This window comes from Seriola lalandi, unplaced genomic scaffold (assembly GCF_002814215.2).
Source record: "Seriola lalandi dorsalis isolate HSWRI2012SDOR001 ecotype SW California unplaced genomic scaffold, Sedor1 jcf7180002054861, whole genome shotgun sequence".
Classification (NCBI taxonomy): Eukaryota; Metazoa; Chordata; class Actinopteri; order Carangiformes; family Carangidae; genus Seriola; species Seriola lalandi.
Window position 1 is genome coordinate 3,434,334 of NW_019525414.1, and position 25,829 is coordinate 3,460,162.

General features: G+C 40.3%; 2 protein-coding genes across 14 annotated transcripts in view; both read right to left on the minus strand.

Annotated features, from left to right (window-relative positions):
* Nucleotides 1-5,528, minus strand: part of kif1b (kinesin family member 1B) — a 59,763-nt gene extending 54,235 nt beyond the window's left edge. For 7 of the 12 annotated variants that reach the window (XM_087179713.1, XM_023427443.2, XM_023427441.2 and 4 more), the window contains exons 1-2: nt 5,250-5,527; nt 3,881-4,034 (exon numbers count right to left, since the gene is read on the minus strand). In XM_087179713.1, coding sequence (XP_087035839.1) covers nt 3,881-3,986 — 106 coding nt within the window. In that variant the 5' untranslated portion in view covers nt 3,987-4,034; nt 5,250-5,527. Of the gene's footprint in view, nt 1-3,880; nt 4,035-5,249 lie in introns of all 12 variants that reach the window. The other 5 variants (XM_023427446.2, XM_087179715.1, XM_023427445.2 and 2 more) reach the window with 2 other exon arrangements.
* A 1,058-nt stretch (nt 5,529-6,586) lies between these two features.
* Nucleotides 6,587-25,280, minus strand: ube4b (ubiquitination factor E4B, UFD2 homolog (S. cerevisiae)). 2 transcript variants are annotated; one of them, XM_023427475.2, is made up of 29 exons: nt 24,971-25,280; nt 23,574-23,793; nt 21,991-22,126; nt 21,391-21,478; nt 20,902-21,046; nt 20,544-20,769; nt 19,844-20,323; nt 18,766-18,870; nt 17,383-17,524; nt 16,906-17,006; nt 16,586-16,700; nt 16,087-16,170; nt 15,494-15,550; nt 14,972-15,088; nt 14,721-14,819; nt 14,520-14,633; nt 13,804-14,002; nt 13,011-13,149; nt 12,812-12,911; nt 12,492-12,619; nt 12,197-12,295; nt 11,750-11,985; nt 11,508-11,634; nt 11,246-11,390; nt 10,632-10,766; nt 10,333-10,524; nt 9,502-9,676; nt 7,922-8,068; nt 6,587-7,753 (listed from the first exon to the last, which is right to left on the minus strand). In XM_023427475.2, the coding sequence occupies exons 1-29, from the start codon at nt 24,992-24,994 to the stop codon at nt 7,689-7,691; spliced, it is 4,140 nt and encodes a 1,379-aa protein (XP_023283243.1). In that variant the 5' UTR covers nt 24,995-25,280; the 3' UTR covers nt 6,587-7,688. The 2 variants fall into 2 exon arrangements, with proteins under 2 accessions (XP_023283243.1, XP_023283244.1); XM_023427476.2 differs by lacking the exons at nt 18,766-18,870; nt 19,844-20,323.
* Nucleotides 25,281-25,829: the final 549 nt, after the last annotated feature.

A 25,829-nucleotide genomic window follows, 5' to 3' on the forward strand; every position in this document is an offset into this window, starting at 1 on the left:
TGTCTGCATAGGGTTCAGCAGTACGATGACCATCCCTCATCCAAACACAAGTTTCCCATCTTACTTCCCCACTTGTCTCCCCCTCTTATGTGTAACCGACACTGGAGTTCAGCTAATTCCTCCCTGTAGCTTTTTTGTAAGGTCACCATCCACTTAGCCTGTACGGAGAGAAGACTCAGCAGAATTGTATCTGAAAGGTAAAGGTTTGATTGATATGGTGACCTTCTGTTTGTTCTAGCAATTTGTCAATTAGTTTACTCTTTGCATAGGGGGTGATATTGTGTAATAGCCAGCACTTGAAAACGTGGATAGCAACCGTGCATTACAAATGCCATTTCTAGCACTGAACATCTCCACTAATGGAAAAAATTGATCATGTGGGAAATAATCTGTCTGCATGCAGGTTTGTTCCACCAAAGTTAGCGTAATGCTCTAAGATAACAGAGGATATGCTTCTCTTTATCCACAGTGCGAGATCTATCAACCATCTTTGGCCATACATACATGACTGGCTGCTCACTGGCTGAGCGGGGAATATAACACATGGGTTACATAAGTAGAGACCGATGTGGAGAACACATCAGGGCTGTAATGAAGGCAGGGTTTGGGTGTTCTGGAGTTATTCAACATTTGGAGCACCAACACTAACTAATGTAACAGCCCATCGCACACCCCTTTATAATTACATTAGCTCTGGTATGTTTAAGAGCTTCCATTGAAAGAGGCCTTTACTTGTCTCCAGCCTGCCTGCAGAGGCCTTGGACACATTTCCTGCACACTGGATAATCAATTTGCTGCCCCTTCTGCCTGTGCCCTATCCTTGACAACCCTCCATGCATGGTGAAAAGGAGCAAGAGAGAAAGGGAGACAGCATATCCTGCCCTTGCCCCCAAGCCCTCTCTTGCTCTGTGTTGTTGACACATGCACACAGACAGACACATACGCCCTTGAGCGAGTCACAACAATAAGGGGAGTGCCACGGCTTCATCCACACATCTGCCAAACACCTACAAGCTGACCAAGCAATTACATAAAACAGTCCATTTCTGTCAGACAGCTTTCAGTGCCATTTAAATGTTAGCCATCATTAAAAATCTCCTAATACATGGCAAAAGTATGACATGTTGATCACAGAGATCCTAAAAAATTTTGCTGCAGCGGTGGTTTGAGAAGTTTATATGGATGTCGCAATACTTTTTTCTGTTGTGAAAAATTGTAACATTAGGAATTGTTTGTTACAAATATGAATTTGAGCGACTATAAGGAAGAGGATTTAACCAAAAAAATATCAAATTTAGAACCTCTCCCCGACTTCATCTTGCTCATGTTGGTTAATTCGTTTAATACTTTCCCCAATGCGTGCGTTCATGAACTGTGTTTAGGCACATGCCTCCGCCCTGTCCAACGAATGTAAGTCCACAATCACTCAAAGAGGAGGCCAGCAATATGGATGACATGAGTGCAAACACTGAGCCTTAGGCTACGTCAACACTAATACGTTTCAAATTTAAAACGCATCACTTTTGCTATGTTTACACTTGGAGTCCACAGTACTCCAGAGTTTTCTCAGACACTTGCAAACGTGCCTCGTCGTCTGATTGGGTCTTACCAGTCAAGGCTACCAGACAGCGGTGAATGCAACACGGATAACGATCAGAGGTAACTTCAGCAATTTGTTTAATCACTTGGAACACAATCACATTGCCGAATATGAAGAGTACATAGCTCAAAAAAAGAGAGAGACCGATAAGCACCAATGTAATCATTCATTAATTATAAATCGAGGTAAAAGTTTGAAATAATCATGATACAGATTTTCAAGTCATATCGATAACCCCTAATTTGAGATGAATAAACACCAAGCAAGTTACATATATCTCATAACCACCTCACATATCACATGATTGAGATGGGTTATAAATAACAGAATTAGGGAATTATATGCATATGTTAGTCATGAAAAACAATCCTACAGTATCGCTGTGTGAAATCCATTAAAACATTGTGCACACTACCACTGGGCCTCCCAAACAAACCACTGTTGAATTGTTTAGACTAAAAAATTATACAAAAATGCATATGTAATAAGTTCTATATGACTTTGGTAAACGGTGATGGACACAAAGTGTGAGGAAATCCAGTGAGCACAACTACAGAAATGTTAGATTTTCACACAGCATGTGAGATAACCTCAACTGCATGTCATGTATGAACCTGTGTACGTTTGAGCCACTACCTACCATTCAACCTCTCAGCATCCTAATAAGACAGCATTCTCAGCATACCATCTGCAATGAAGTCCTGATGAAGGGAGAGAGTATGGCTGCCTGCCAGCCTCCCTTTCTGCTCTGCAATCTGCCCATGTGATAGGAGGTAGAGTAGGCAGTACTGCAGCCTCCTCCTCTCCCTCGCTCACACACTCACTTACTAACCCCCCAAAAACACTGCATATTCCACTGCAGTTCTTCTACAAACCACGAGTCACCCTCCAGCACCTCCGGGTGACATTGGCATAATGAAAACCCAGGGATATGGAGTAAAAGTACTGGGGATTTGACACAAAGCTTCTCTTTGGTAAAGTATGAGAGATAAAGGGCAAGTGAGCCATAACTGGAAGGGACACTTGATCTTATGGAAGATTCATATAGGCTTAGTCTAACGAGCCCGATAAGACTGACAGACAAAAGGCAAATAAGAGAATCTGCTGGCAGAACAGGTTTCTGTGGTCACATGCTGTCATGTTACTGGGCCATTAAATTTTTCCATGCTAATATCATGGAGAGTGTTCATCTGCCAGCTGAAATGGGACATACAGCACAGGCATGAGTAAGAGGAGGTAGCTAGCACTTCACAGTATCTGATGACTCACAGTCACAAGTAAGCAGGTTGAATCACAAGACTACAAACCACATTAAGGTTTTCTCCTCTTTCTCCGCTGTTGTCCATCCTTTCACAGACTCCCCAAGAACAGCACCGAAGTAGGGTATCATCACAGATTTACACCATCAAGTTTAATATATTCATGGAAACCTATCTAACCTACCTACCTTTGCTAGTACACATCAGATTTCATTATCTAGTTTATTTGAATACATCCATCTTTCCATTATCAATTTTAATTTCCACGTATATTGCAGCCATGTTTTCATACACCCTGCACATGTGTAAAAACCAAGAGCGACTTAAGCATGAGGATGAATCATATTAACTACATGTATACAACATCTTCTTAAACACTGATCCCAATAATATGTTATTAAAGGCGATACATATCTGATGACGCTGCAACATCTGAGAAATTGCGTTCATTTTTATCCAATGTCAGTGGGCCTTTGTAAATTTAACCCAATCACTTTTTTTTTCCTTTGTGAAATTGCAGCAAAATAAAAATCTGCGCATTTGGTAAAAGATTAACTTCTGACCATAACACTTTATATGCCTCTACAAGCTCTTCACAAACTGTTTGTGTAGACTAAAAGATAACATAGTCATAAACTACAAAGCAACATTCATATCCATTCTTAAAAACACCAACTGTGCGATAAAGCCTTGATGAATTGGGGGTGTTTGTAGGCCAGGCTTTGTAGCGACCCCTGGGTCTCCCAGTATGAACCAACTCAGCGTTTCTCACACAGAGAGACTCCTCAGGCATGCAGGCCCCTTCAGAGGAGGAGGAATTTCACTCTGTAAGCCTTTTATTCTCTTTTGAGCTGTTTGTCCCCAACCGTCCACTATTCAGTTTGCTCATTCTACTGTTCTCTGCTAAGACCCCTGAAGGAAGACCACGCGGGTGCATGTGTGGTATACTGAACTTCCCTGAGCAGAAAGCCCTGTATAAATTTGATAAATCATGTTGTGTGAATGCCAATGGACTACTTACTTGTAGTGTTGCCTTGCATCTGAATTATACATTTTGAATCCTTGCTCATCTCCCTGGAGTTGAAGGGCCGAACTCGAACGGCGACTTTAACAGACGCCCCAGACATGTTTGAGGTTTAGGACTGTCTCCCAGTAAGATTCTTTGTATATCCCTCCTAAAGGAAACACAGAAATAGAGATATTTGCATCTGCTTGGTAAAAAAATAAAAAAAATATGTGGTGTTAAGTAAATGAGGCAAGACTGCGTTTGTTTCCTCGTTTAAAATATATAAACTGCCAGAATACAATTCTGACAAAATGTAAATCAAACACAATGACAGTCCATCGCCTCCCAGTTTCCAGTAATAACAGCCTACAACAAATATGGCCGACCAAAGCCACTGAAGCGCTTTAATATTTTGTAAACAGCAGCCGATCAAAGATTTAACAGTCATATAAAGGCTGCAAAGTGATGCATTTAATTTATAAATCCACAGTAGGTGTGAAATACTCGTTTGGCAAATAAAAATATTATATCACATATAACAACTGAGCTGCATAAAGAGTATAATTTATTGTTTTAGAATAACACAACTTTGCGATATGTTTACAGTGAATTTAAGCTATACCTCACGCGCCCCGTGACTACATAGGCCAAATATCTCATGTTTTTCCATGTCCTTGCAGTCAGCCATACTTGCTAAAGCATACGCCCATGAAATTCTATCTGCCCTATTTGGTTTGGGCTACAGTGGGACAGTGAGCTCGGCCTGTCTGCTGCATCCAGCGGTGCTCATTCTGTGCAGACAAAGAGCTTAAATTTTCGTTTTAAAAAATTAAATTCGCGGATGTTAGGAAGTAGGCTAATCCTCCGCTGCTGTATGTTGTGGAACAGTGCAGGGAGGAGTTGCATGCTTATTTTAGCAGCACAGACTCGACATTGTTCCTGGTGTAACCTGCATGGGAGGGTATGAGAAATGTAACATTAAATGCTAATGGGTGCAATGTTTCGTACATTATCTGCTATATTTTTCACTATGAGCTAGCGTTAAGCTATGAAACACTGACTGCAGTTACTTCAGTATCTAGTGTTACGAGACGGAACTAACTAACCTCCGGTGTCTGACGGATTTGACGATGCACCCAAAGACAGACACTTTGCTCGTAAACGAATAATATTATACAGTTTGTAAATTAAATATAATGAATTCAATAAACTGATACCGTAACCGGGACCGTGTAACGGTCCAAACACATTGCCAGACACTTTAACGTTGCTCATATAGTCGTTCATCAGCCACTAACAACTACCTTAAATGAATCTGTAATAACAACCTCGTGCGCTACAAACATTAAAGACGTAAATAATTAATTCAACATTTTTTACTCACGTTTTAAGACTCTCACCAGGATAACACCAACACCACCGGACAGTAGCGAGAACTAACGTTAGCTAGCGGGCGTCAAAATGTGTTGTTTTTATCAGAATCTGCGAGCACGAAAACTGTTACAAAGTCCAATTTCGTAAAAAACACCCATTATAGCGGTATCCTCCGCCGGATGGAGCTGTGTTGCAACCGGTGAATTTCTGACGAGTTTATTTTCCCGTGGAGATAAAAGGCGGACGTCTATCTGCACACAAGCGAAAAGAAGAATTGATAGATTGCCTTGATTTACCGAAGAGATTACGTCAACTCCTTCTCGGCCACGCTGACTGGCAGCCTTACGGGCCAATCAACGAAGATATATTGGTGACTAATGCGTCGCAGAGCCTATAATAATCCTCGGTTTCGGAAGGGAGAAAGAAAGTGGGCGGGGTTTGTTTCCCTTTTTTTTCACGACCGTGACGCCACACTGCAGGATTTCTACCCACCGCTCCCCGCACCGCTATCACCGCAACACCCAGGGTCGCCGCAAAGAGCGCCCCCTAGCGAGTAATGGAGCACGTCACATCTCGGTGCTTAAAAAACGCTGTAGTATATTTCATTTACTTCACAATGTTTACAATCCTTTTCTACATTTAAAACCACATACGGTACGGATAAGGCCTATTTTATATTTATTTTGAACAGTATAAATTAAAACCTCATCAGAAACGACATTTTCTGCTCAATTTTTGTGTTTGACAAAATAAAACGTAGGCTTGTCATGGTTTGTAACAAAGGTGATCACCTTCAAGAGTGACTAAGGGGTAATTTCTGGTTTTTCGAGATAAACTGCTCAGGTTTAACCTTTATTATACATGGTTTAAATCTTGCCAATAAAATTGGGACAGTTGCCCAAGTCAATCCATTAGTTAATAACAGTTACAGTAGAAGAATGACTAAGCTTGTGCATTTGGGAAACCACATTCCAAAAAAAAAAAAGATTGTGTTTTCAGGAACTGGAATAAGTTACCCTTAAAAAAAAAAAAAAAAAAAAACGCCACTAATTTTTTTTTTTTTAAGTTTTAATTTGTATGGAATTTTTATGTTTGACTTTTGAGTGATTTTATTGATAATTTTGGTATTTTATTGTGTTATTTAATCTCACCTAGTCACCTGGGTAGCTCAATGTTTACTCTCTTTACATCAATATCTATTAGTGATATAAATTTTAGATTTTGTATAACTTGACATTTTGTTTTATGCAGCGTTTGTCTTTTCATGTCAAATACACTTTAAAAAATGGGGCCAAACCAAACCACTAAGGCATCAATCTGAGGAAAAACCAGTGACGAGTTTTGAAATAATGTGCATCATCATTTATTTCAGTTCAAAATCCTAGCTTCCAAAACAGGTATGTGGTTAAAGGAAATCATTTCCTGTACAGTTAAGGTCAGCAAGGTCAAGTTAGGTACAGTGCCATTTGAAAGAGACCATGTTGAGGTGAGATGTCAGTGGCTCTGACGAACAGACTTTAATGGTGTGCTCCTACGATGGTGTTTCTGGTGGTCATGCTACATTCTCTCATTGTCCTTTCACTTCGCCTAAAAGAGGGTTATTTGTCCATGAGGCGCTTAGGAGGTTCTGAACTTGAGGCCATGCACACACAAGAAATAAATTCAGTTTATCGAAGTGAGCAGGAAGAATGTGACTAAAAGGAACAACTGAATATACTGTATTTTGGTAAACCACTGCTTATCTTCCTACTGTACTCGAAAGGAAGCTAACTTTAGGATTAGTTTACGTTAAGCTACATCCTTAATGATTATTCCCAGTTCTGAACTTCGTCTACAAGCACAAACTGTGCATGTGTTAGGACACCAGCATACATTATGTGGACTCAAGTTCATCATTGTCACAGTCTTCATAATGAAAACTCAGGGCTAGCAATTTTATCAGCACCCACCCAGACTCCCCCAAATGTATTGCCCTCCCACCTGCCTCAAATAATTATAAGTCTTCAATGAAGCCAACATACACAGTATTACAAAACAAAATGAGAACAGTAAAGGAAGATGATCAGTGAAGTGAGTGTTTGCACCTCGCTGGTAAACCTGTTGGTGGAAACTTAATCTTGCAGCATTATAATGCATTAACTAACTCTTGTTAAATATATGTATATATTTTGATATATATATACACAAACTCATGAGAAAAAACTTAAAAGTTTTAACTTTATTATGTTTTGTTTTTAGAACCATGATAATGGTTTGAGACAAAAAGGGTAAATGCGAATAAAAAAAAAAAAAGAAAAAAAAAAAGGAAAAAAAAATCAAATCAGGTCTCCTTTTTTTTTCCATTTAAAATGTTTTTTGTTGTCATTGGTAGTTGTGACACTGAATTCAGGCGATTTGGACAGATCCCTTAATGATGGTTAGCAGGCCGGACGTTGGTGACATGTGGTCCTTAGACAGGCCGCCCACCCTGTTTCTCTCTCATCCAGGCATGGATCCTCTCCTTCAGTTCAGGGACTGTAGAATTAACAAGAGATTATGAGGAACATCTGAGAAAATGACGCTCACAATCTAATACTTGCTTTGCTTTCTAATAAGACAGACTTTTGCACTTTGCCCTCGCATACCTTGAACAGAACTGTTTTACATGTAATTACTGGTGAAAAGGCAACGTGGTGGGGTTACCTGACTCCAGCATGCTCTCTGTGAGCGGCTGCCTGTTGAAGGGATCAGTGGGGGAGTTGAGCAGGTGGCGTAGGATGATAGATCGGTCCATGATGTTCCCCGAAGGCAGCATCACTGGGTCAGTCATCAGTGTGTCCATCAGAGGGTCTGTTACAACACAGTTATATGTACATTTTACAGAAGACTGAGATGCAAAAACAAAAACCAACAACCTTTAACTGCCTATCCTGGTTTTATGCTTCTGTGCAGAAATTGTGTTTCATCAACAGCAGAACTGGCACCTTCCTTTCATCACAGTGAATGCTATTGTCATTATATCCTGTTGTCCTTTTTCTTTCTTTAAAGAGAAAAATCAAACATCAGACCCTGCTCAACAGGCTGCTCCTTGTGTTTGGAGAAGGGTCAGTATTCAAATGTTGTGCATGGATCTGAAAAGAGGTATTCTACTATCTTACCTATCCTCTGGTTTTAGTGTCAATGAATAAAACAAAAAATAAACAAACAAACAAGACTAAATCAAAATACTTTTGAAAGAAAAATGAAAAACAACTAAATTCAATGAATAACATGTAAGATATGTCTTCATCAGACCCATAAGTCAATGGGTCAGTGAAATGCACAACCCCAACTGCTGAAAAAATGATGCGTTTTATATGACAGCAATATTATTGCACCTGTAAAAACACCAGTAAAGAAAATATCCAATAAATATTCAATAAGAGCGTTCAATAAAGTGTGCCCTATATTGAAATGTCACAAGGTTGTTACAGTAAGACTGTGCGTTACAAAAATAAAACCCGGCATGGGAGATTTTAACCACATAGAAAACTGATACTGAAGCCTCCTGTATGGCACACTTCCATCGACTGTGGTGGGTTGGCTGGCATATGTGGGAATCAAAGGAGGTATGTGGGCCACGTTCTCTTACTAGATTATATTAAGTCTGTGGATACATGATAGCCCTGCTCTAAGCTGTCTATATGACCTCTATGAGCTACAAAATCCCCTGCAAATGTCTGGAATTTAACAGCAACAGAGGCACTTGAAGATTCTGTCCATCTGCACCGACTGACCTGAGTTCACATCAGATTTCTAAGCAAATTACTTTATCTACTTGTTTTTTTACAGAGATTCAGTGACTTGCTAGATGTGGCTAAAGTCACCACAAAAATCTTTTTTTTTAACATTTGTAAGTTCATTTAAAAACTGTATTTAAAGATGTTAATACGATGCTGGTGGAAACAGAGCAATAAGACAGATAGGCCCTCGCAGTTTCTTCATTGTGGATATTCAACTAATACATCATGAGAAATGATTGTGAATATAAACAAGACATCACTATGATTATTTTGTCTTTTTATAATTAAGAGACGATCAAACTAATTTTCCAAATAGGTTTGGGACTCTGTAATATTGAGGACTGTACAGAAAAATGAGAAAATGAGATATGTAAACACAGTATGTATGGTCAGGCTTATGGCTTTTTCAGCCAATTTACCTTTACCTCTCTTTTGGATAAACAGATTTAAACACTGCAGGTGTAATGCTTAAAAACAGTGTGGACAAACACACATACAGACCTTTGAACTCATCAGGTGCATCACTGTAGTCCATTTCAGACTGGGAGTTCTTGGCGACTATTTCTTCCACCTTCTCCGACAGCAGCTTGAATTTTTCAATGGCAATGGAGGACTTAATTCCAGCCTTCCTCATCTTTGAGATCACCTCCTCAAAGAGCTCACGGCTGTACGACCGCTGCATAGCAACAAATAACAGGAAGAGAATCATTAGGGAGCTGCGAGAGAACAGCACCTTTGAAATGATCAGTACCTTAACTGTGTGTTACTATCACATTAAAGTTGTAAAACACAGTTATGTCTGCACACATTTTTATGGTTGTCACACTGTGCAACAAGCAAGAGGAGCAAATTAGAAAACTGAATGTTACGACACTGGAACTGTTTCAAATTAAAAGGATTCCCCAGGAACAAATCACTCATTGTCAACTGCATAAAGTCAATATTTAAATGTTACTTTGCTCTTTCAAGTTCAAACCGAAATATCCAATCACATGGATGTCTGTGGTGCTTTAACAAGACACAGTAACACATAAACACATCATGTGAATGTAGCAAACTGTTCACTTAACGCATAAAAACTAGTCGACAGTATTTGCTACCTCGCTTCCTCCGGCTTGCATTATTTGGGGAGAATGGGGTGAAACACTATTATGTTCACTGAGTACAAGAGAGCTTTCATAGTGATGTCTTAAAGGCAATACGACCATAACTGTGCTAACCCCAATTGCCTACAGCCTTATCTCATGACCAGTATTCATCATAACAACCTCCCAAGTACTCTAAATGCTGCATTTGTGATAAAGTGTACACTTCATCTCCTTTTGCGCCTACCTGGTCGTCTGCAATTGCTTTAGCAAAGCGGGCACAGTCTAGTTGCAGGTAGATGTCAGTCAGCTGGTCTAAGAGCTTCTTGGGCTCAAAGCCATACTTCTCGGGGTTCTCCACTTTAAGGTCCCGACACTTAGGCCCACAGAGCTGCTGGAGGTTAAAGTTCAGCATGGCAGCTAAACGAGGCCCCAGCTCCTGTGTGAAGAAGAAGTCACTGTTTAGAATCAGCTCGTCTGAGCCTAGAATTCATCAAGCACGAGTGCCCATTTTACAAAATGTCCAGTGGGGGCAGCGACACTCACAGGCCTGAGGAAAGGCTTCTGGACCTGCTTGGTTAGGATGTGGAACATTTCAACCGTCTCTGTGGCCAGGGCCAGATAGGAGCGGGACACCCGCTCATCCTGAGTCAGCTGGGACTGGCGGCTCTGCTGCTGCTCCTGAAAAGTTGGCAGGATAACAATTAGTAAATACCATTTCTTCAACAGCTGTCCACTAGTCTCACATCTCAGCAGAAATATCAATGTGGTGAGTTTAGGTGACAATATGCTCCAGCTCAAAATATCCTCTGTAACCTTTGTCATCGATTAGTTTTTACTGTTTTAATTTTTATCTTGTCCTTTTAGAGGTTAATGATGCATTCAGGTCATATCAGACTCATCCTGATTACAAGTTTCCGACTTGTTAACAGTGGTCTCATCAATATCCAAGTTGTAATTGCGATTGGGGAACTTTTTTAACTTGGAACTTAATAATACTGAAGTGCCAGAAAACCAAACAAATATGAATGCTTCTCACGAGCCAAAGTCTGTCATTCAATGTAATTAAACCCAGTTTTAATGGATATGGTTTTATACTGTCAATGCACAATGTTTTAATCCTCACATGACCAACTCTAATCATAAGGCTGAGCACCGACCCTAGGGAGTTGCTCCCACTGCTCCTTATTCTTCATCTCTTCTTGAACTTCGTGAATACGCTTCAGGGACTCAAGGCTCTCGTCTAACAAGAAGGTGGTGTCGTTAATCAGCATGTTGATGTAGCGCACAAACTGCTTGCCAGAGCTAGAGAGGAGTAAAAACAGAGGAAGATGAAAGAGACGGTGAGGATGGATTTCAATTCACATGAGACAGGCACTTTCCCGAAACTAAATTGCGTAATTTTTGCAAAAGCAGACTCACTTGAACTCCTCCATGAAGGTGCCATGGTGGGCAATGTTCTGCCAGAGACTCTTGAAGATAGTGCTGATATGGTACCGTATAGTGAACTTATCATAGAACTCGCTGGTGGCGCCAGTATGCTCAACATCTGACCAGAGGAGACAGTCGAGAAAAAGAGATATGTATATGTCAGCAACGTAAGGACTAAAAATTACTTCATTATTCTTTCTCGCAGATAGGACTACAGTATACATGGTACACACCAGTGTAGAACTTCATGAGCGCAGGGACCAGCTGTTTGACAGACAACGGGTGGTTCTCCATCATTTCAGAAAATCGCTGAGTACGAGGCTGTACAGCAGGGTTGGTGACAAACAGCACCTCCACTAACTTGGCGATAAGGTAGGGGTTCCTGATGTAATTCTGGCTGCAGATGAACACCACCAAGAAGGTGACAATGTCCTGGACACATGGCTCATATAAAACCTGGGGAGAATACCTGGAACAAAGGAGGAAGACAAGGTGGGGGAAGCGATTAAAGCCTATTAATCACTCCTGTCTTTGGCTTCTGTATGGATGCAGATACTATTTTTGTAACCAATACATCACATACTGTGGATTGACAAATCTATCATTTTTATTACTGCAATCCACAATTCACTGTTAACACACGGTTAACCAATGTGTGAAAGACTGAACTATGAACTTACTGCACAACAAAAAGCAGAAACTCGGCCACATCTTCAATGTAGAACTCGGGGAGAGCAGCAAAGCTTTTGGGAATCTCAGGATTCAGCGGCAGAGTAATGCTGCAAAAGGGATGAAGAAATAAATGTTACGGTTACATACTGATTTAAAGTTTACTCTGAATTGAAACACAGAATGACAGTCAGCATAGATTGAAAAAAAACAAAAAAAAACCCTTTGGGTGTTTCCATATCTGGTCCTTTTACATCAGTATCACAACAATGGCAAACATGGCCTGTCAGTGGCAGGGAAACTCACTTGGGGTAGGCAGGGTCCACTATGCGGAGAATGAGCTGAATTACTGTGCTGTAGAACTGCAGACATCGGCGGAGCAGGTTCTCATCCAGAAGGCCCACGTCAGCACAAGCTTTGGCTCGCACCAGTTTCTGACAGGACGAAGTCACACACGATAAAGATCAAATCTCTGTAAATATGCTCTGTTGCAGAATCCTGCATGTTTCAGCATTTAATGATAGTGAACTGAGAAATGAGTGTTTGCAGGTCTCTGACTTTAAATCTGTGTTTAATCAGTAAATGAAGGGAAGACAGCAGGTGCATCTGAAGGATGTTAAACTGACCTTGAGCTGGGTTTTGCATCGCTTGAGCATCTCTCTGTGTCGACTGGCCAGAGGAGAATCTTTCCATTGGCTTTCACTGTTCTTCAGCTCCTCTACAGTCCTAACAGGGTAAACACAGCAATAGGGTTAGGGTTAACCCACATAGACTAAGCATGCTTTGAATACCTGTGTGTGTGTGTGTGTGTGTGTGTGTATATACCTGTTCAGTTCACGGATGGCTCGCAACCTGCGGATGTAGCGCCTGCAGCCAGGCAGGATGGACAAATGGTGGGTGTGCAGGGTCAAGAAGAAGCACTCGGTGGGGAACTTGGGTTCTGAGAACTTGGTGGGGTCTTCGTCTGTCCGTGTGAACAAATAAAAATCATAATTCCCATTATAAAATAATAATTATAATAATATTTCAATCATAACATACAATATGTACTGTATATGGTACAACATGTGTAGGTGCTGTTGTTTTGTAGATGACTCCAAATAAAGCAGAGTCAAAAGGAAGACAGAGACAGTAAGACAAGGATGATTCATCCCAGATTAATTGGATTACTTAGGGGGAAAAAAGAAAATCATAAATCTGACATGTTGATGAATCACTGAGAACTGATAAATATGCAAAATGGCGTCTCTACGAGCAATTAACAGATTTCTAAAAATGGCAGCAGTTTATGAACCATGTAGCCGAAGTGCATTATTGAAATACCAAAGCATAATACCACCTAATTACTTCAAACTTCAAGAACAAAACATTCTTAAAAACATTACCTAGAATCCTCACAATCATGTATCTATGTATTTTCATAATATAATAATATACTTTATTTATAAAGCAATTTTCTTAAAGTGCTTTGAAGAAGGAAAATGGGGAAAAAAACATCATAAAACAAAAGGTAAGTTACATAAAAATATTAATTGTCTGTGTAGTGGGAAAATAAAACACAACATATCAAACATTCAGACATTCATAAAAGCTTTCTGATTCATTAATGTCAACTTACGCAGTTCAGTCAGCCAGCTCTTCAGCTCCTCCATGGTGGCCTTTAGACGCGTTTCCTCTAGGCTGACAACAAGGCGACAGCGTGGATGGAAAATGTAATAAGGGTCCACTGTCTCCAGCTTGATCTTCATGCTCAGCTGTTGCAGCACCCATAAAAAGTTGAGCATGAAGCCGTCTGTAGACACCAGCTTGTCATCGGTCTGGGAGAAAGGAGAAATTAATGTTCAAAAGCTTTGTATACAACCTGAATGAGAACAAGTCAGCAAAAAAGTGAAATTTGCCTCCTACATTTTTCACTAACACAAGTCCAGATGACACAATGTGTGTAGATATGTACATTTTGCATCCTAATTTCAAACCTGCAATTCTTTGGTGGTGTCAAGAACTGTACAAATTTGCATGTACAGTATTTTAGATTTTTAAATCATAATAAGAACATAGGTTAGGTTAACAATGCCAAACATTTGCATAGCCCTGTGCATCACAGAGCAGGGGTACACATTTCTTAAACCATAAATTCAGGAATGTCAAAGCTTCAGGTTGCTGAAATGTATTGGAAATACCCTCTAGTCTTCCGTTTCTTTATGGGAAAAACATTTTTATAATAAGGGGCGTGGTATAAAAGTGAATCTATATTTAACACTACTGTTTCTCTTAATGTGGAAGTTTGGTAACCGTAAACAACTTTGGTTTTACTGAATAACTTCTGCGACTCACCTGCATCTGGGCTTTCTTCACATTGTAGTTGACTAAAGCTGCCATGTAATTAAGAGCTAACTCGCGTGTCTCTCCATTTAGTAGGATGTTGTGGAGAACTTTGAACAGGTCACCCTGGAAAAGATGACACGCAACTTTAACAAATTACTCTACACTGATACGAACAGCTATTAAATAAAGAACCTTAAAGTGGAAACTCACCCTTGCTGACTCCAGGTAGTGCTGCAATGATTGGCTGACAACTCGCGTGTTCTCCATGGTGATAGCAGGGCCCGAGAAATACTTGTCTCCCACTTTGGTCTAAAGGAAAAAGATCAACGATGACACATTAAAAACATGCACATCAAACAAACTTCTACAGCTGGCAGGAACTTAAAAGAATTAGTATAAATTCAATAGCACCAGACTGTAGCCAATTGGCATTTAGTTGTTTAACTGAATCGTCAACTCACATCGTCCTCAGCAAACACAGAGAGGCTGAAGAAGGCTCCCAGGTAGGACAGTCTCTGGATCTCTCTGCCACAACCAGGGCTCAGTGGTTTGGGACACCACAGAGGCAGCGATGTTGCCTGTACAGAGGAGCCATGACGGAGACACATATTACACACGGGTGCACAGGTTTTCTGTGGTTTCAAGTCACAAACAATTGACACCTTTTATTGAACTAGGGGTGCTAGAATCAGAACTGAACCATTTATTCCTACCTGCTCATTCAGTTTAGCTCATTAAGAGAAGCTAAATGTCATGAATAAAACAAGCAGGACAAATTTAATTTGATGACGTCAGCTGGGCATCTTGGTATGAGGAAAGTATAAACAACAAAGACAACCGCAAAACTCAAGGAAATATTTGGAAAGGAACTGTTTGGTGACAAAATTAGAGAAGTACATGGCCTGAATAATTTGAGCCTTGGGGACATAATGATGAACACTTAATCAGATAATTTAGATTTAGGTATCCAACTGTACACTCACCAAACTGCACACTGGGTGAGTCTTTCCAAACTTGATTTCACAAAGTTCAGCTAATGCCTGTAAAAACAAAACACAACTGATGTAAATCTTCCATGACCACAATACAATATATATGGTTTTTTGCACAACTTAGAGATTAGTTGATGATTCAAGATATTACTTAACATTTTTAATTTAATAAAAAAGATTACAACCGCAACACTTTTCATACAATGTTCAAGTGACAACAATGTTTTAGAAAATGTATTTTTTATATGCACCAAAATTACAGTTGTCCCAAATCAGATTATAGTACTTTATTATTGTGTATGCTAGCATGAATGGTGAATATAAGCTGCAGCTTCACTCTGAATTTCTAGGTAAGAGCGTCTATCTATCCAAGAGGAGAAGCAGCACAGTGGGAACAGCATTATATGTATATTTAAGGATGTCGGCCCACATCCAGTTCATATACTATACATCTTGAGCTGTCTATCAGGCTGCCAGAACCTCATTAAGCCCTGCTGTACTGTACATCCCCTGTAATTGTAACTACAGTCTCATCTCCTGTCTGGTACTAGAGTATAGATCAGGCCAGGACGACATCTGCTTACCATGAGGGGGAATTTAAAGTTGTCACTGTCAAAAGAACATTCTTTCACTGCAAGAGCCAACCCATGGAGGATGGGAATGAAGATCTGAAAAATAAGAAGATACAGAAGCGATAGTAAACAAGTCTTGCATCAGTGCTACGTCAACTTATGGAAATCAATTTCCAGCAAACTATCAAGTTGTGGATAACTGCATGTTTGCCTCAATTATTGCAAATTCTCCATCACTGTGTGAAGGTGCTTTAGAGTGACTGACCAAAACAAGGTATCACCCCAACTACATTCATGTAAGTAGTCACAGTGAACAGTGACCTCATATTTGGTTTATTCTTGCCTTTTGAGACAGGTTTTGCTTTTTAATCAGAATGTATGTGTTGTTTCCTTGGTCCATAGCACTGAATACGAGTGTGTTTGGAGTGTGTATGCTGCAATGGGTTTCAGCTTACAAAAGTGACCCTGATTTAGTATAAACGCATCAGAAATGGATGGGCGTGCATCCCACCTGTCTGAACACTTCCTCCTCCTGGTGGGTAATGCGCGCCAGCTCCTGAATAAAGCCGTATGGAAGGTTCCGACACAGCATATAAGGTACCAGCAGAGACTGCTGGAGAGGGTTTCTACATGTAGAAAACAGACAGAAGCACCGTGGTGAAAATAAATAAATAAATAAATAAATGAATGAATGAATGAATGTGTTTGAAGGCAAGGTGAAAGAGTGGTTGCTATGGAGACTGAGGAAGGAAAAGGCACAGAATGTACAAAAATATAATGATATAAGAAAATAGTCCAAAGATTGTCACAGTGTGCTGCTGGCTTGCTTACCGAGGCTGTGTCAAGGTGCCTTGGAGGACCAGGGCAACGTGAGAAATACACTGAGAGCGAATGTTGCTGAGAAGCTGGCTGACATTTGGTTGGCTGCACATCTGAGTGAGAAACAAGGAAGAGAGGAGAAGAGAGAAAACAGTCAGAGCAGACCTGTGAAAAAAATGTATGCTGACAATTCCACAGAAACTCTCTGCAGACTCTGCTGAATCTGTTTTTTTTTATGAGAAAAACCTCCACTCATTTCCAGACCAACTGGGCTGCAGCTAGTCTCTGAAGTACAGACTGTTCTCCTGTCCTCGGGACATTTTGTAACCAATTTAGACATGGTGAATAAGCTTAAAAGAACATGAAATATCAGTCACAAGAGTTACTCAGCTAAAAATGACCTCAAAATCTAAATGTTTCCACAGAATCACTTAATATTTTAATAAAACCTGGTTGAGACATTTCTTTATCTTGCAGACAGCGAGCTACCTTGGGAGCTTTCCTCTCCTCCATGCCAACACTGTCAAAACGCTCAATGAGGTAGTTCAGCATCTCTGTCTCTTTGCATGCCTCAATGGTGAAGCGGTCGCTGGCTGAATCGCAGGACATCCCCCCTCCACATGCACCAAGACTATAAACAGGAAGGTAAACACAGAAACAAGGACAGAGGGTCACTCTTTAAGTAAAAGAACCATCACAGAACAGAGAGATGTACAGTTAGCATTAAACATTTTCATGTCTGCATGGTTAACAAGCACAAACCCATTCTCAAGGGTCCTGAAAGAAACAAACTATAAGGCATTAGTGACAGCATTTCAGAATCTCAGCGCTGGGCTCTTGAAAAAGGAAAAAAAGAGTTTATATAGTATCAAATTAAGACTTCAAAGCCAATATTATGATTCAGCTTGTTGCATTTAACTGACAAATGTTGTGGCATAAGTTGAAATTGCTGTTAGTGGTCAGCTGTAACCGCAAAACCTGAATGTGAGCTGCTTCAAAGCACGATAAACCTTAGGAGGTAATAAAATGAACCTTGTTATTTGTCCGTTGGACGCAGGCAACGCAAGAATAATTGCCGCTGCCCAGGGTTACAATTGCTCCTGAAGCTAAAACTCAAATCAACACAACAGGTTATACTGACAAGTAACTTAAATAACAATGTAACTGCACGCATGCCAGTGTTTCCTGAAGAGAAATGAGATGCTAGTTAAACTAAAACTCATTTGGCCGATGAGCATTTGTTTTGGGAAGACAATATGACTTCACCTAAACACTTTACTGAGTAGCAGTAGAAATGCCCAAAGAGCAAGAAATAAGACTACCTGTTGTAACTTAATGATATGCCATGCATAAAATTTATAAACACAAGTCTCATGCTGTACTAACTGGGGAAATCTTCTCTTTAAGTTGACATGCTCTCTCAAGGTTGGGGATCATTTTATCTGGGTTGAGGACCATTAGAGTGTACTGCAGATATTCATGTAGATTAAAAATGAAATTCAATCGACTTTACCCAATAAATATGAAATAAATAGGCAGAGAAATGTATTATGAAATACAGGATAATTTCTCTATCCTGCAGCTCTTTATGGAACATTGATTACTTTAATCGTCTTCTACCGAGACGGTATTTATTACTTACCATCACATGATGCACCAAAAGTTATAGTTCGTGGATCTCATGTCTAAACCTCTGATGACCAAAACAAATAAAGCTCCCTCTAAGATGGCTATGTCAGTTTTTCTTTCACCACTTTTCCCTGGTGTGTTTGTGCACTGTTAGTCGAAAGCCTCCTGGGCCCATTGGAACATGCAGCGGGTCCATCATTGAGCAAGCATACACACATTAACACACACCGTGCAGCGGTGTACCTGGACCCAAACTGAACCCGTGCAAAATCCTCCTCCTCCTCAGAATCTTCATCACTGCTGTCCTGTGACATGTCAGACAGGGCAAAGAACAGGAAGGACAAGGGGCTAACATGACGAGGAAAAGACAGGAGGAGTGAGGGAAAGAATGGAAGAAAAGACGGTGTTGTGAAAGCATGAAGAGACAGAAAGGAAGTGAAAAAACATGAAGACAAATGTGGAATGGTAACAAGTCACAAGAAAAGAGGACAGAGGAGGGGAGCACTACGGAAAGGATGCTGGAGGGTTGCATGCTTGCGTGAAAACTGCTTCCTGTGCTGATTTTTTTAAATATTCATTAATGCCATTTTGTCTGCAGCTTTAATACACTGTCAGAACATTTTTTCAGCTCATAACTGAACTGAGTGTCACAACTTGTGTTGAGCAAGCCGTTGCAAAGAGGCATGAAGCCCATATCATTTGCTTGAGAGTCTTGTAGCAATGCAGGACGTTTTAAACATGCTTGTCAAACTATATCTAAGATTAGTTATATGCAAACGGGTTAGATGTTTTCATGTTATACATGTTAGCAATAAGCAGTCTTAGTCCTGCAAAATAAAGAAACCAGAATGCCTGTTAAGTGTCTGAACACCCCATATATTAGCATTTTTGTTAAATGTCAAGTAATGTAATGTAAAGTAATGTTTGATTAAATATATTTTTAATTCCCCAGATTTGAATCACCATTTGGGCATTTGTAACAGACAACATACTTTATTTATTTATTTATTTTTACGATTGCTGTTTGAATTATCCATTTTTCTTAACTTATCATTTTAAACACGGAAATGCTAAAATATCAGGTTGTTCAGGTTGACTTTTAGATGAGCAGTCTAAATCTTATGCAGCTGAGATTATTATGAGCTTGTGTTGATGACATCTGACTACATGAAACATAATATCAGAAGCAATATATACAACAAAGGGGATCTGGGCAAAGACTTAGTTGAAAGACTCTCCGGTGCGTCACAAAAAGTTAAGGTTTTAGTACGTTTACTTGCATGTGCACCACACACTGACACGCAAATGGCAGATAAGATACCTAGACGGTGGGATCCTGGAACCAAAGGCGGTCTGCTGGGTATTTGATCTGGGAGAAGGGGGCACCATGGCAGGGGGTGTGGAGGAGGGTAGGTTGCGAGCCCAAGGTGAGCTCAAGGAGAGGGACTGGGGGCTGGGTGGTGGCACAGGGACTGGGGTGTTGGGAGGAACAGAGGGCCCTGTAGGGTTAGGAGAGGGTCCAATGAAACTAAATCCTCTTTGACCAGAGCTAGATGGGGAAGGAACCCCCCAGGGAGAGTTGACAGAGTAAGGCCGATAGCGCTGGGAGATGGGCATGGGGGCAGATGGAGGGTTGAGGGAGTGTCTTGGCGTGGTAGTAACAGATGGGCTGGGTGGAACAATGAATTGTGGGGTAGAGGGTGTGGAAGGTACAGAGGATGTAGTAGGAGTGGGAAGAGATGGAGAAGTCCTCTTGGCTGCATCCAAAGCCATTGGGTGAGGACTACCACACCCATACAGACTGTGGACAACATTGATAAGACGATCATTGGCAAGATTAATCAGGCAACAATGTCTTCAACAAAAATGATCAAATCAAAATCAGAGAGACAAGGAAAACACATATGGCAGCTTCCAACTTATAGACACTTTCGAGGACAAGTGTAGATGACAACCAATCCAGAGCCCTGACACTTCTCTGGGAAACTTCAGAGCTCATAATACTGAGTCAGTGTACTTGCCTGGACAGAGAGCTGGCTCCAAAGGACCCTGCACTGGGGCCCATGGGACTGCCACCTAGGCTGGAGGGCTGCACCAGCGTCAGACGGTGGTCGGGAGATTTGGCTGCTGCAATTGGCTGAGAGGTGGCGGTCAAACTGGCGAAGGGGTTGTGGACACGTGACTGGGTGGACATCATTAAAACTTCCATCAGGATCTGGCCGATCAGGTCTTTGAAGTCGGAGTATGCTACCGAGAAAAAAAGATCATTAAGTCAAGTTACCAAATGCAGGAATCTGTCAAGTTTTACACAAAACTTGACCTTTTCACCGAGGGCACGGTCAATCAGGTTGCTATGGGGACAGTGATTCAGTCACATACCATCTTTAGAGTTCTGGTGGAACTCTGCAGCCAGTGAAGGGAGAAAGATGACATCTCTATCCTGCTCCTTCCACGATACGCGGAGGATCTTACAAATGAGCTGCAAAGCCTGTTCTTCAGAGACGTCTGAGTTTGCAGAGGTTTCCTGGGGGTGCAGAATCAACAGCGAAGGTTTGATCACACTCTGGAGACATTCACAGCGTTAATGTCAAAAGGACTTGCATTACTGTGGTTCTCATGATACTCATTATCTCATGATCTCTGTGGTCTATAAAGAGACAGGTATGCATCAATGAACTGAAATAAAAGTGAAACAAATAGCATCTATGGAAAGTCCCCAATTAAGTTCCTGTAAATACCCAACATACCTTTTATGTTTACTCATTTAAAAACTCACTTGATCTCAAGATGGACATGATCAAAGTCAAGTGGGCCAAGTAATTAAAGATAAAAGACTGTCGTTTCAGTAACATTCTCTGTGCTGTTTACCTTTTCAGTTAAGTTCCTCTTCTCCCTGCGATCGCTGTCCTCCACCTCCATGTTCTCTATCCCTGAGTCCACATCCACCTGGGACATGCTGGAATAAAACAGGGGCACAGTGCTTATTAAGTCTCTTCATCCCTACGAAGACCATGCTAACACTCAAACCTCAGTGGTCCATGTGAAGTGTCATATTATCTCTTTTACAACAAACTTAATTACTATATTTCGTAAAACATGTGGCGCCTCGAATTTAAATAATTTTTATTCATGTTTGTCACAAATAATCAGAAGAACAATAAAACTGAAGCAACTTCAAAAAAAAGGAACAAGTCAATATTGTTACAGCTTTATAATTGAAAACAACCTGTGATATTCATTGCATTTCTGTGGTCATTTTGTGAATAGGTGTTCCATTTTTTGGTGTAAAACATGAAAATCTGTCTCTATTGGAATCTGTTGTAACTGATATAATTAAAGAACAGATTTTCTGTTCTTCATTATAGAGATGACATTTTTACAGCAACCTTCAAAGCCCAAACTGTCATTTCATGGAGCTAAAAGCCTTTGAGTTGGGCCATACAATATGCCATTGGAAAAAACTCTTACCTCTTTTCACAGGAGGCAGTGTCAATGTCCATGCTCTGTGATCGGGACAAACTCTGGGACTGAGTCTCAAGGCTGTTGGAGGGGGAGCTGGAGAGGGAGCTGACACCCTCGCTGCTCTGACTACCATATGCCACCCCTGCAAAAGCAAAACGCCACAACTGAGCACCTTTGAAACACAAAAATAAAATGACACGATTGTATAATATTTTGATTTAAGTATTAAACAATAAGTTGCCTTGTTTCTGGAATAGGAGTTATATTGTGGGCCTGGCTTCAAGTTAGATTTCAAGTTTAAATTTGTAGTTTACTTGTTTTTCTGGGTTTTTCTAGTCTAAACCTAAGCTGCTCGAAAAGGAGAGAAGGTCCGTAAAGACAGTGTCATATTTTAGATCTCCTCTAAAAATGTAATGGTTCATATATATTTTTGTGTTTTCTTATGCTGTGTTGGTTTTTAGTCTGCCATATCTCTCCTGGTTCTTACTTTATGTTCATCGTATTGGGATGCCTCTGATTTAGTGTTTGTCTAATATAGTTTAGCATTTTTAAATAAAATTTCTTAACTGTAATTTGAATTATTGTTTTTGACACATCAAATTACACTCCTTACTAGAACTTAGATATAGATAAGACATGAATAAGCATCTAATTAAAGTTTTATATTTTATGTCAGAGTTGATGTTTATGGAAGACACTGGGCAACTAGCGGCTTTTAAAACCAGCAGAGTGTGCCACAACATTATATGCCCTGATTAGTGAAAACACTGGGAGAGAAAGCTGATTAACACCAAGGATTGTACTGTGGATGAAGAGCTGGAATTAACAACCCTCTCCTGGATCCACAACAATCATTATCATTAACAACTGCTAAGTCAAATAAAAACAGTGTACCACTGTTGTGTCAATTAAAATATTCATAACAAACACACTGACATGCAGTGAAGACTTATGTAACAGCAAAGAAGGAAATCACACATTTTAACCAGTTATGAAAAAGTAGCAGTGGCCCTGAAAAGATTCTTTTGTATAACAACAACACCACCACCACATCTACGCATACCAACAAACAATGCCAGGAAAATGTCACTGCATCCATACATGGCTAGTGCAGTTTCTAGAGCAATGCACGGGTGAAAAGATCAATTCTCACTTTGTACAGCAGGGCCTATACCTAGTATCAGACGGGGACACTGTATTCACAACAATCTGCTGCTGTTTGTATTGATGTCATTCAGGATGTACCAACTGGTTCCTGCTGTTCAAATATCAACATAAAAAATATAAAAGGTCCCTTTCAAAGTTGTGCTCAAACAACCATGGTTGTTTATCTTCCAAGTTTCAGAGACAACATGTTACAGGATAATTTGAGTAGGATGATAGGGTTAGACTTAAGACCACACAAGAGGTTAACAACAATAAGTCTGTGGTAACAGCCAGGCAAAGCTAACTGAATCCTGATATGCTGTTTATTGCTTATGTTTTGTCTACAATAACAATAAGATAGACAGATACATGGAAACTGTAACAGATACAACTGAAACTGGACAGTCACATCCCAAAACCTGTATATCTTATTCAGTTCTTACCAGAGTTGCCCATAGGGGATGTGGCAGGGGTACCACTGTGGACAATGAGCCCCAATGATTGGGAGGCAGCTGGTGGCAGGGGCTGGGGTGTGGCACCTGAGTGTCCATGGAGGGGTCCAGGTGGAGTCTCTCTCTGTGGGGATGTCAGGGGTGTGCTGAGAGGGGTGCTGGGCTGTGATGTCTGTCCCCCTGCCAGTCGAACCAATCGCCTTCTGCGAATCTTGAATGAAGGAACCAGCAGATGAACATATTCACTCAAAGTACTATGTACTGACTGACATATATCAAGACTGTATACATTTGTATACTTTAATGATTGGCCTTTCTTAAGTTCCAGGACAAATTATTGACAGGGGTTAACCACAAAAGAAATGCAAGGTGATAAGTTCATTTTCATTATTTGATCATTAGTCCCACACAAAAGACACATTATTATAACACTGATCGGTTTTCATTCATTCCTTTAGGGGTAGTATGGTCTTAAATTTAAGACATGTCTAATCGAACAACTACAACACAACCTACAAAAAGAAAAAAGTCCGATGTGAGCACTGATCGTCACAACTCAGCTGACGAGCCTAACAACTGCTGTAAATCAATTGAAAACTCGGTTGCGAGTTGATCGAGTAGCTAAATACACCTACAAGGTTGCAAAGAGAGTATACCCACACAAAATATTGTGCGTGGTTCAAGGGGGACAGCTCAGTGACCGCACAGTCGGCCCAAAGTTCATTGCACAATGGTGGCCCGGTGTGTGTTTTTTTTTTATGCTGAGTCGTCTCACAAGCTAATTTTTGACTGTTAGCAAAACAACGTTAGCAACTGTCAGCTAGCTTACCGCAAGAAAATATGCCAAATCAACCCGACATGCAAAATGTAACCTAATCTGTCAAATCATAACGCGAAGAAAACATCTACCAGAACAAAACTATTCAATCTATTTATCATTATATTATTGTTTTTAATGAAAACAATTTTATTCACTGGTCAGCTTGTGGACAGCGTCTAGTATCACGTTAGCTAGTTAGCATTGAGCTCCGCCGGCTAAATTATATTAGCGTACTAGCAACGATGACACAAACATCCACATCCAGCTTCGAGTTCGCTCACTCCGTTACATGAGCTGTCTTTCGTAAATAAACACCTTGCGGATTGCCTTGGCTGACACGCACTTGTGAGTGCTGGTATTGAGATAAATGTGGCATTTTTGTCGCGGATGCATTTCTTCAATTTAGAATGTGCTAGCCTCTGAGCTAGCTCTTATAGCATGTGAGCTAGCAGCAACTCCATTTGACTTTAAGTCCGAAGGAGAGACTTTGTAAACCTAAATGTAAATTGTTACGCAAGTAAGATAGAGCAACGCTTCTAACTTAGACCCATTTTCATTGTCACCTTACCTCATCTGCGCTCAATTCCTCCATCGCAGCCAAGTTAGCCAGCTATTTCACTTTCAACTGCTTTACTGTGTGCCAGCCAGAGCCAGCTAGCTAGCCTGTATTAGAACTAAATATGCATAGTCTAACTCGTTCAACGAATATGTGTCAGTGTTGATTGTCTTAAAGATAAAAACTATGACACCAGTATACGGAGGGTGACAAGATACAGTTCCTCCGAAAAGTCACTCGTTTGCTGGTTTTCTACCAAGAATGAAACAAAAAGAAAAGTAGCTAGCTATTATACGTCAAAATACAACAGCGGCCATTTTGGTTCTACACAACGTCACGTGACTTATGAGCCCATAAGAGGAGGTGTAAGTCTCTACTATTGTTGCACATATACATTTAATATTTCACCTGTTATATATGCATATTTTTATTGAGCCAGTCTAATAGTTTAGAGTGCTAATGGCCTGACTACCAACTAGCTAGTTTAACGGTTTTAAGCTGGTGCTTCTTATTCTCCTTTAAAACAATAAACAACACATCCTGTAGTTATTTATTAAACTTAGTGTGCATGAACAGTCAGTGGGGAACAAGGTCAGAACAAGAGGTTTTATTGGACTCTGTTAGGTTAGTACCAGGTAAGGTACAAGCAGCAATATGGCGGATTAGCTACTGTACAATGTATATATTTATTATACTGCAAAATTATTCATTACAATCCCTACCTCATCATCATCACATGTAGAATGAATGGTGACACAGGGCAGATCTTTGAGTCAGAGAACCCAATAGCATACAATCAGAAAAAATAAGTTTTATTTTTCTAAAGATAGGATGACAAAAAAGAATGACAGAATAAGAAAAAGATGCTGCC